This window comes from Pristiophorus japonicus, chromosome 16, assembly GCF_044704955.1.
Source record: "Pristiophorus japonicus isolate sPriJap1 chromosome 16, sPriJap1.hap1, whole genome shotgun sequence".
In the NCBI taxonomy this organism is placed as follows: Eukaryota; Metazoa; Chordata; class Chondrichthyes; family Pristiophoridae; genus Pristiophorus; species Pristiophorus japonicus.
In genome coordinates, this window is record NC_091992.1 from 16,707,431 (window position 1) to 16,718,742 (window position 11,312).

An 11,312-nucleotide genomic window follows, 5' to 3' on the forward strand; every position below is an offset into this window, starting at 1 on the left:
CTTTTGCCTCTATGTAGTTTTGGACTTGGCAACAAGCAGTAACCACTGTTCTAACTCACCAACACCGGCATTCAGTCATACTTCAGTCCAGGGACTAGAATTTCACCTTAAAAAGGGAAAACTGGAGTTTGTCCAGCTTTGTGCTGCAGTTTTAACCCTCAGTATAAAATGTACTTTTCAAAAAAACAAGAGATACTATAAAATAATGAAAACATGGTCACGACTGAGGAAACAATGAAATTCTAGTCATGTCTTTTTTTTTATTGAAAATGTATTTAACAAGCTGGCCAAGACAAAGTCCATTTACAAGACACAGCATTACAGAAGCTTTAGTCTCAGACAGTTTTACATTTATCCTCAAGAACGTGAATGTAACACTACAGTCCAGGTCATTAAATGAAAATAAATACATCACATCCTCCCCCTATTTGTTGCTTTCACCGTTTACATATAAAGTTTCACCCTTCATAAAGGCAGCATCTGTGATTTTTGAAACCCCCATCTCTTGCCGGGGTAGAGCAGCTCTCCGGTATCGCACCCAAGCGGTCACTCTCGAGTCTAGGCTGTGTGCACTGGGGGGCTCCCCGACCATCGAGGCCATGTTGTCCTCACATGGATATCCACACATAGTTACTCACTCCCTGCGCCACAGGTCTGTGTATAGCGATTAGGAGCTTACACTCTGGTTGAGATCAACAAACACAGTCAAGACCGAGAATCAAACCCGAGCCCTTTCCGGTGTGTAACGTCGCAATGTACTCCAAACAAAGCAAGCACGAGTATTCATTTTACATTCAAATCAAGTCCTAACCCTCAAAAGATCAGGACCACTTTGCAGAGTCAACAAGCTGTGCGCTGGGGATGGATGGACACAACATATTGTAACCATTCTTTCTTTTAGAATTGCTCGAGTTAACCAATAAAACACCATTAGGGCTGTGCCAAGGGTGGTTTGCAAAAGATTATTCAAATGATTACCAAATAATTGAGGTGCAGCCCACTGATGCAATGTGGCTTCAGTCATGTTGAATTGTTTGATTATATTCTTCCCCCAAAATTAACCAGCCCAAGACCCAGATCAATGAATTTACAGACCAAAAATCAACAGCCTTGAAATTACATTATGCCATATTAGCGTGCACATGTTTAGCCCATTCATATTACATTCCTGTGCATGCTATTTTGAGAGGCTTTAACTCAATTAAGTGAATGGATAAGACTACCGTTAAAATAGTAAATAAGGGAATTTCACACACAGGAGTCAAATATTTTGTATGCTAATAGCGCATGGCATAATTTCACAGCCCAAGGTGTTTTATGGCAGTAACAGTATTATCAGTAATAGGTTCTCACCACAGAAAGCAACTGTGTTATGTACTCTGCTCCACCCATATTTATTGCCGCAGTGAATTGTTTCATTAAATCAATTATTTACATTTCTGATTGGCTGTTAATGGTAAAATTGGTTATAAACAGCTAATTGGCACAACCCTAACTATCACACGGAGACAAATAAACGCTAACAAATGTGATCAATATATATATATACTTACAGGTCTGCATGGTGCAATAATGAGCAGACAGCTCCAACAGTGCATTTATTTACCAGACGTACACAGCAGGCTCATCACAGCATCATGCAAGCTTCAAACTGGTGACTGTTCTGTAACTGTGACCTGCACACCAACACCCAAAGTTATTGTGGAACCGGACAGTGATCAGAAATAGGTAATTGAGAGAAAATTTACATCCTGAAAACAAGCACATGAAAGTTCTGTGGAAGAACCAGATTTAAATAATCTTAATAGTATACAAACCGGGGAAAATACTAAAAAAAAAGAACAGGCGATTCGAAGGCTAAATTGTGTTGACTTACAGGGCCTCTCTTTCACATTGGGTCACAAAGCAAGATGCACATTCTCTCTCCAGTCATGGCCAGTGTAAAGGTTAGTGCTGATGTAGCCGAGTACCTCGACTGATTTCAATGTATTTTTGTGCATTGGGTATGGGCAGGCTTTCACCGTTTTAGCCCTTCTTTGGGTTGTGAACTTCACCCTCAATGTCAAAACGTTTGGCTTTAGACAGGTTGTGAAAACAAAGCTAAGACTATTGCATTCAGCCCTGTAGCCACCTTTCAGCCCCTTTGGGTATTGGTCGTGGATATCCTTTCACTTAATGTATTAGATGACGACAGGTTTCTTCACAAATACCAAATGGTCACCAGCTTAACTTCATTGTGTTTAAGTTAGCGATAAGTTTCCTATTCTTACACGAAATAACAAAAATACATCATCATTTGACTTGGGCATAAAAGGCAAATGATTGAAAGCTACATTCAAGAAATAGGTGTTCATTAACAGATCTGTTAAGAAAGAACTTGCATTTATATAGCACCTTTCATAACATCCCAAAGCACTTTGCAGCCAATGAAATACTTTTCGAAGCGTAGTCACTGAATTTACTTAATTCCAGTTTCTATTATTGGTAAAAAATTTTAAAAATTAAAAACTGGAATATTCAAATACAGTTGCAAGGATTTTCCCTGATGCCCGAGTGGATGCAGAAATATGCTGTACAGATTTAGAATTCCTGATCCAGATTCAATTTCTGCTGAGTTAATTCAACTCAACGGAGCAGTCGGCCCACTACAATTGGCCTCGAGTCTCTGGATTGTGGGTGGGGAGGGGAAGAGAGAGAGAACAATCTCATAGGGTTTCCACTCCTGATTGCGCCCCGGTTGTTCGAAAGTATATATTTCTGGACATCAGGCGAGGATAAAGTGTGACGAGGATAGGACTGGGCTTGATGGTAATGGTCCCTGTGGTAGGACAACCTGCCAACACTAACTGTGTGGGACTTGCACATAATTAATGTAATGAATGATAGGCTGCCAGTGTCTGTGGAACTGTACCCCAGCAAGCGTCACTGCCTTCAGGAGGAGAAAAAAATTAGCATGTAAAAATGAAACAATAATTATACCATTAAGTATATTTGCCTGTGTGTGTTATGTTATTGATTTATTTTTTACTGGTTTATAATGATGAATATTAGAATTCTTTTTGATTTTATACATAGCCTCACATCTTTAAAGTTTGTTGCATGAATTGACACGATTGCTCAACATGAACAGCTAGCAATTTTGCCTGTGTAATCACAAGGGGATTACAGTCGCTAATTCAAAGTCATCTTTGCGCTAAATAACTTGAATTATCCAATTTGAATTAAACACGAAAAAGTAGGATTGTCGTGCTAACACGTTGAATGAAGCAACTTTGAAGAAGTGCAGCCTGTACATGTTGATGTGGGTATAGCTGTTCTGACAATGGTACTGTATTTTTATGAATTCTGAGGGCCACAGTAGCATTTTTTTTACACCAGAGTCAGAAAATGCAAGCTAGCCGTTTCAAAAATTACCTTTTTCTCCCCATAACAGAAAGTCCTCCCACTTCGAAGATCACACCAGTTGGGTTTCAAATTCTCTGCGAGAGTTTGTGTGTGGGGAGATTTTAAATGTCCCCACTATTTGAAGCCAGCATCAACAACCATTGCTCTCATATCAGACCAAGTATGGGTTATATGCAAGGTACAGTTCCCAACCACGTGCCTTAATCCCACCTCAAAAGAGCACCCATGCTACATCAGTGACAGTTTCATGTCCCACACCTTAGCCATTTCGTTGAATGTTCCAACGTTGTCAGGCAGTTTAGGCTGGGGGTTCCTGCCGACTAGGAACTAGTTTGAGATTGTCCAAATTTATATCATTTCGCACTCTTCCAGACACTGAGGACTTTCATCAGTGTTAATGCTGATTATTATAGTGACTACACTCCAAAAGTACTGCATTGGCTGTAAAGCGCTATATAAATGTAAGTCTTTCTTTTCTTTTGAGCTGTGAATGATATTAATTGAACTGTAAAGACAGTTCAGTCTGTAAAGACAGGACCTTCTGCCCTTCTCCCAAGATCACTTCTGTATGGGATCTCATTTAATGCATTAGCAAAGACCCGGTAACACTCATTCAAATCAGAAACTGTTAGGACAGAAACCCACGATATTCCACTTGTGAATCAAACCCCTCAACTACTCAAATTACTGCCCTATTTCATTTTAGTTCATTTAAAAAAAGTACAGGTGTTACGAATTCATAAATCTTCAGCATATGTTATACTTCTGTAATGTTACCTTGTAACATAAGGAGTTAAATATATACGTAATTACACTAAGTCCTCTATTATGAGGTCTTTGAGACCACATAGTGAGTGGGGGCATCGGAGACAGTTTGCACTCTTGCCCGTAACAAATGGTTACTGTACTCAGTGTCCTGGTAATGTTCTGAAGGCTTCTGGAGTGCATTACAGAAAATACACCCCAGGATGTGGCAGAACGTCAACACTTGGACATGTTAACTGTATAATCTTTTCTTTGAAAAAGTGAAATTGCACCATTGGACAGTGGAACAAATTGGGTTGCATAACCTCAGTGATCAGTATTTAGTGTTTCTTTACAATTACCATCTGGTCAAATCTGTCACCATAATGGGATCTTGCCAATTCCAACAGAACAGGACTGTTTTAAGTCCTAACGAGTTATGGGCACTGTCTTTACGGTTTCAGTTAACTGCTGGGTGATTATTCCATTGCTAATAAGTGTTGCCCTTTATTTATGTTTGGAATGCCTCCTGCCTCAAACCTTTGGGCAACTGCAGCTGGATGACTGCAATAGGCCCGTAAGGTACACAAAACTAACTTTTAGTGCGAAATGCCAGTGACATGAAAAAAACCTCACAGAAATGTTGCTAATTGCCGTTTTATACACGCGTCCAGGTGAATTTGAGCCTCCCATGAAATGTCTGCGCCTGAAAGCGCTCAGGGCAAGCTCAGGCATCCGACTCCGAACCAGGCTATAGAACATAAATTAGACAGCAAGCTCTGCAGATGTCTCTGGCCCTGATCTTGTCGGAGGTCTCCTCAGCTGGAAAGATTACAGTTGTTGCAATCGTGAATTCAAATCTCCAGGAACAGAAACAAAACAAAACAGGGTGGCTGCTGGTCCTCCGGCCGAGAGGAGGAGAAAGAGGAGGAGGTGGGGGAAAAGGATGAGCCGCTGCCAGGTTGGCAACCGGATAGAGTGGTTATCTCACCGAGCCTGATCTGCACCACTATTGCGCTTTGTTTACAGTCTCTTTTTAATGAGTTTCTCCAGTTTACGGATCCGGGAAGATTCCTGTTCGGGGGACGGGGCAGACAGCGATGTTGTTAGACTGTTCTCTCCACCTGAAGGAGGGGTAGGTAGTCTCTGGCGGAAAAGTTCCAGCATGCTGCTCTGCTCACTCCGCTTCAGACCCTGCAACACAGCAAAGGGGGATTTGCACCAAAACAGTCAAGCGTTGTAATTCACAGGTACACTTCTTTTCAGCTGGCACTTGCAATTACACAGAAGAGAGTGATATCCAAGTAGTTGAGGAGCATAGATGCATCTAAGGGGAAGCTACATAAACATGTCGGAGAAAGGAATAAATAGAAGGGTATGCCGATCGGGTTAAAGAAAAAAGGCTTGCATTTATATAGCGCCTTTCACAACCACCAGACATCCCAAAGCACTTTACAGCCAATTAAGTAGTTTTGGAGTGTAGTCACTGTTGTAATGTGGGAAACGCGGCAGCCAACTTGTGCACAACAAGCTCCCACAAACAGCAATGTGATGACGACCAGATAATCTGTTTTTTTTTGTTATGTTGATTGAGGGATAAATATTGGCCAGAACACCGGGGATAACTCCCCTGCTCTTCTTTGAAATAGTGCCATGGGATTTTTTATGTCCACCCGATAGGGCAGACGGGGCCTCGGTTTAACGTCTCATCTGAAAGACAGCACCTCCGACAGTGCAGTACTCCCTCAGCACTGCACTGGAGCGTCAGCCTAGATTTTTTTTTATGTGCTCAAGTTCCTGGAGACTTGAACCCACAACCTTCTGATTCAGAGTTGAGTGTGCTACCCACTGAGCCACAACTGACACAGATGAAGAGGGGAGTGAGGAAGACCTGTGTGGAACATAAACACCGGCATAGACCTGTTGGGCCAAATGACCTGTTTCTGTGCTGTACATTCTACGTAATTATTCCACGCCCTGTTTAACGCTGCTGGTTACCTTGGTCAGTGATTGCACCTGTAAAGCCACGCTCTCTCAGTCCCAGAGCTACAATTTAGTGAACGTCAATAATTTAAAGTCTAGTTTGATTTTCAATTGCTGCTGATTTTAGGGTTTCAAAAAACAGTTCTTAAAAAATGCACTTGAATTGATTTTATTGCAGTACGACTGACTTAAGGAGGGTGTAATTTTAGGGGCAGTGCTGTGATACTCCAATAAACTGCAACTGAACGCAAGTTCTCATTGGTGATTCCCCACTTGGTGAGCTTGCCAGCTTGGGCGGCACTGAAAGGAGCTCGAGGGACATCGCTGCAGCTGGCTGAAGCTATGGTGGGGGGCAGCAAAACTACAGAATCCTCATCATTGGAGCTTCGGTGACTGTACTCTGCACCTCATTATTGATCATGCATTGGAGACAATGTTCCCCCTAATATTTGGGGAGGGATGTCTTTAACGGGCTGTAAGGCCCAAAGTTTCACAGTTGAAAAGCCAGTCCCAGGCTTCGCGGGACCAGCAGCTTAGCAGGAACGTTAATTGGAGACTGTCCACAGTGACTTGGTATGTACTGCAGCTGCGTCACAGAGTGTGGATATCATTGGCCAATTCAAGGATTAGCTCGCACGCTTTTTTTTGACGGCAGCGCCTCCAATTTCACAAGTTGCCATTGAGAGATTGGAACTCTCAACCACTGGGTTGTTAATCCAATACCAGCACTACCGTACCCAGTTTGGTGGGCGTGAACCTCTGACACAGAAACCTCTGATACTACACCAGGCCTGAAATTAAAACAGAGAATGCTGCGATTTACCCAGCATCTGAATCAGAAAGATAGGTTTACATTTGTGTGATTTCAGATAGAAAGGTCCCATCTCAAATATCAATCAATTTCACACTTTCAAATGCTGACTAACCTACTGTGAATTTCCAGCATTCATGGTTCTGTTGGCTGTTGGTTCTGAGACCAGCTCACTGCTGCCCTGCTCAAGGCTGAGGTGAGCACAACACTGAGGGTTTAATTTAACCCCTTGATTTATCGGATATACTTCTGAAGACCTTACCTTCATATCAAGAACTTTCTGGAACGTGTCCGTGCTACAATCAGCCAGGAGTTTGATGTAATTATCTACAAACACCACAGATGCTTCATGAGGAGCCATTACCACCTATAGCATTGAAGGAAAAAAATAATTAGAACTTGATTAGGAAGAGTTTGGCTGTTCGTCATTTTGACTAGTTGAATTTTTTTTTTAAAAAAGACTTCTGTTTACACAAGACCTTATTACATCCTCTCAAGGCACTTCACATACAATGTTTCATTCGTGCCATTAAGATAATCCTATTTATATTTTGCCTTATCACGCCAATATGGCGACCATTTTGCACACAGCAAGATCCCACTAACAGAAATGAAATTAATGCTCAATTAAATCTGTTCGTTGAATGAAGAATGGTGGCCAGGACACCAGGAGAAAACTCTATTCATCTTTGAATAGTGCCATGGGATCTTTTAACACCCACCCGTACCAAAGGAACAGGTGGACAGGGCCTTGGTTAAATGCCTCACCTGAAGCATACGGTACTGCAATTCTGCTTGTTCCCTTCATTCTTCAATATGCACTCCACTCCTCTCTGTATCTCCCCCCCCCACAAAGCATTTCCTCCCTTTCACCATTGTTGACATTCCTGCTTTAGTCAGGAGGAGAACATAGTGAGTGGATCTGAACACTTCTTCATGTACTTTGCCACTGCCCCATTGATCTCGTCAGTTATCTCTTTTCTTAAAACTATGGAAGCATTCCTTTGTCGTACAGTGATTTACTTCATGGGCTGGTCAATAATTAACGATGAGGGCAACTTAGAAGACAGATCATGGAGTCTGATCTTTATGCTATTTTAATGTTACATACACTTCTGCAGTGTAACAACAGAGTGACATCGAAAAGCCTTTCAACTCTTACGGAGGTACGTCTCACAGTCAGAGGGCCCAGAGTTCCGGTGCCAATGTAAAACACTGGTGGGGCAATCATCAATCGAGAATACTGGAAATATACAGTAACTGAAATGATAAAAAATACGTGAACCTGTCTTTTCGCTTTTCAGATGCAGACAGACCTGTTGTATTATTCCAGCATTTGATTCCAGCAATCACTTTTTTTTTTTTATTAAACATTTTTATTTCATCCATAAATATATTTACAAAATGTGAAACCTTTTCATTTGGCACTTTTGTTTAATGCCATTACATCGTACACCTAGAAATAGTGCGTACACTTTCTTGTACACAGTTGGCAGCCACAATTCATAACATGTCTCAAAGTATTAAATAGATCCACCGTCCACTGCATGGTCAGGTGACGTGTTTTCCAGGGAGATTGTCTCGCTAATCCTCAGGCCTTGCTCCAACTGCAACGGACAGTGTGGAAAACCTGCTCCAAGGCTGCCAGCACAAGCAAAACAAGAATGCCTTGGGACAACGCTCCTTCCCTCCCTGTGGAGAGTCGATCAGCCTCTGCTCAGTGCCTTCCCCTCAGCAATCTGGCCGAAATGAGGAATTTAATGGAGTGCTGCACCAGTCAATCTAGAATGTGGAATAACGGAATTTGTTTTGCAGCTGGGGCCTTTCCAGCACGACAGTGAAAGAATCTCTTGATCTGTTCAAAGTAAAATGCTCCACCTAAAGAGGTCAACGGAGATCCTAAAAACAACTATTCACAGCTGTTGGTTTCAATTCATCCAGGCCAAAAAAAAACAAGAAACGCAAAAGGTTTCCATTTATTGGATTTTGAAAAGCAGCACAAGTAGTATTAGTGCTTCAGTGAAGGAGAAGGGAAATGAGTTTTTAAAAACACGCTAATTTTTAAAGCAAGGTTAATGGCTGCTCTGAGTACACTAATCTTTATTTGGTGGATTTTTCCTCATGGGAAAGCGGTGGTGGGGAATATGGTTGCGAGAGTTTGACAATAAGAGAAAGCTGTGTTTAATTGGGCCCGTTCTCTTTAAGGCTCCTGCTCCAGTACTGTGGATGAGTGGTGTATGTAGGCAAATCCAGGCAATTCTAATGGCTTGTAAACGCCTGGAGTCAAGCAGAGAGCCGATTATAGCTGCTTCTAACTTTCAGTCTCCAGGTCAAAGGAACATTGGGCCCAAGTTTAGGCATCTGGTGAAAACGGTGCACCTCCGAGACTTACGTGACCTGCCTGGGCTCGAAGGGGGGCGGAATATTCTGCAGCAATTCTCCGGTCCTCCTGGACCGTGGCGTGGCGTGGCGTGGCGTCGTCTCCCTGGGGCGGAGCCAGCCAATCACAGCATGCAGGGGGGCGGGGCTTGGGATCATGCCTTCTTGTCAGTGCCGGGAGCGTTGCGCAGACGCATTGGAGTGGGGGAGCATGGGTACTGGGTGGGGGGGGGGAAGAGAGCGTGGGTACCTGGGGGGGGGGGGAAAGAGAGGAGAGCGTGGGTAGGGATGGAGAGGGGGGGGGATGGATGGGGAGGGGGGGGGGAGAGAGAGGAGAGCGTGGGTGGGGGAGGGGGGGAGAGCGTGGGTGGGGGAGGGGGGGAGAGCGTGGGTGGGGGAGGGGGGGGAAAGAGAGAGGATGGGGGAGGGGGGGGAAGAGCGTGGCTGGGGGAGGGGGGGGGAGAGAGCGTGGGTGGGGGAGGGGGGGAAGAGAGCGTGGGTGGGGGAGTGGGGGGAGAGCGTGGGTGGGGGAGGGGGAGGAGAGCGTGGGTGGGGGAGCGGGAGGAGAGCGTGGGTGGGGGAGGGGGAGGAGAGCGTGGGTGGGGGAGGGGGGGGAGAGCGTGGGAGGGGGAGGAGAGCGTGGGTGGGGGAGGGGGAGGAGAGCGTGGGTGGGGGAGGGGGAGGAGAGCGTGGGTGGGGGAGGGGGAGGAGAGCGTGGGTGGGGGAGGGGGAGGAGAGCGTGGGTGGGGGAGGGGGGAGGAGAGCGTGGGTGGGGGAGGGGGGGACGAGCGTGGGTGGGGGGGGGGGAGAGCGTGGGTGGGGGAGGGGGGGAGAGCGTGGGTGGGGGAGGGGGGGAGAGCGTGGGTGGGGGAGGGGGAGGAGAGCGTGGGTGGGGGAGGGGGAGGAGAGCGTGGGTGGGGGAGGGGGAGGAGAGCGTGGGTGGGGGAGGGGAGGAGAGCGTGGGTGGGGGAGGGGGAGGAGAGCGTGGGTGGGGGAGGGGGAGGAGAGCGTGGGTGGGGGAGGGGGAGGGAGGAGAGCGTGGGTGGGGGAGGGGGAGGAGAGCGTGGGTGGGGGAGGGGGAGGAGAGCGTGGGTGGGGGAGGGGGAGGAGAGCGTGGGTGGGGGAGGGGGAGGAGAGCGTGGGTGGGGGAGGGGGAGGAGAGCGTGGGTGGGGGAGGGGGAGGAGAGCGTGGGTGGGGGAGGGGGAGGAGAGCGTGGGTGGGGGAGGGGGAGGAGAGCGTGGGTGGGGGAGGGGGAGGAGAGCGTGGGTGGGGGAGGGGGGGGAGAGCGTGGGTGGGGGAGGGGGAGGAGAGCGTGGGTGGGGGAGGGGGAGGAGAGCGTGGGTGGGGGAGGGGGAGGAGAGCGTGGGTGGGGGAGGGGGAGGAGAGCGTGGGTGGGGGAGGGGGGAGGAGAGCGTGGGTGGGGGAGGGGGGAGGAGAGCGTGGGGAGGGGTGGGGGTGGGGGAGGAGAGCGTGGGTGGGGGGGAGAGAGGAGAGCGTGGGTGGGGGAGGGGGAGGAGAGCGTGGGGGGGGGGGGACGAGCGTGGGGGGGGGACGAAGAGCGTGGGGGGGGGGAAGAGCGTGGGGGGGGGGGAAGAGCGTGGGGGGGGGGGAAGAGCGTGGGGGGGGGAAGTGCGTGGGGGGGGGGAAGAGCGTGGGGGGGGGAAGAGCGTGGGGGGGGGGAAGAGCGTGGGGGGGGGAAGAGCGTGGGGGGGGGAAGAGCGTGGGGGGGGGGAAGAGCGTGGGGAGGGGAAGAGCGTGGGGAGGGGGAAGAGCGTGGGGGGGGGGGAAGAGCGTGGGGGGGGGGAAGAGCGTGGGGGGGGGAAGAGCGTGGGGGGGGGAAGAGCGTGGGGGGGGGAAGAGCGTGGGGGGGGGAAGAGCGTGGGGGGGGGAAGAGCGTGGGGGGGGAAGAGCGTGGGGGGGGAAGAGCGTGGGGGGGGAGAGCGTGGGGGGGAGCGTGGGGGGGGGGAGAGCGTGGGGGGGGGGAGAGCG

General features: G+C 47.8%; 1 protein-coding gene across 1 annotated transcript in view; it reads right to left on the reverse strand.

Moving 5' to 3' along the window:
* Positions 1 to 251: 251 nt before the first annotated feature.
* The window catches only part of vps53 (VPS53 subunit of GARP complex), a 274,701-nt gene continuing 263,640 nt past the window's right edge, over positions 252 to 11,312 (reverse strand). Inside the window, exons 21-22 of the mRNA XM_070857048.1 lie at positions 7,206 to 7,310; positions 252 to 5,343 (exon numbers count right to left, since the gene is read on the reverse strand). Coding sequence (XP_070713149.1) covers positions 5,173 to 5,343; positions 7,206 to 7,310 — 276 coding nt within the window. The 3' untranslated portion in view covers positions 252 to 5,172. The remainder of the gene's footprint in view (positions 5,344 to 7,205; positions 7,311 to 11,312) is intronic.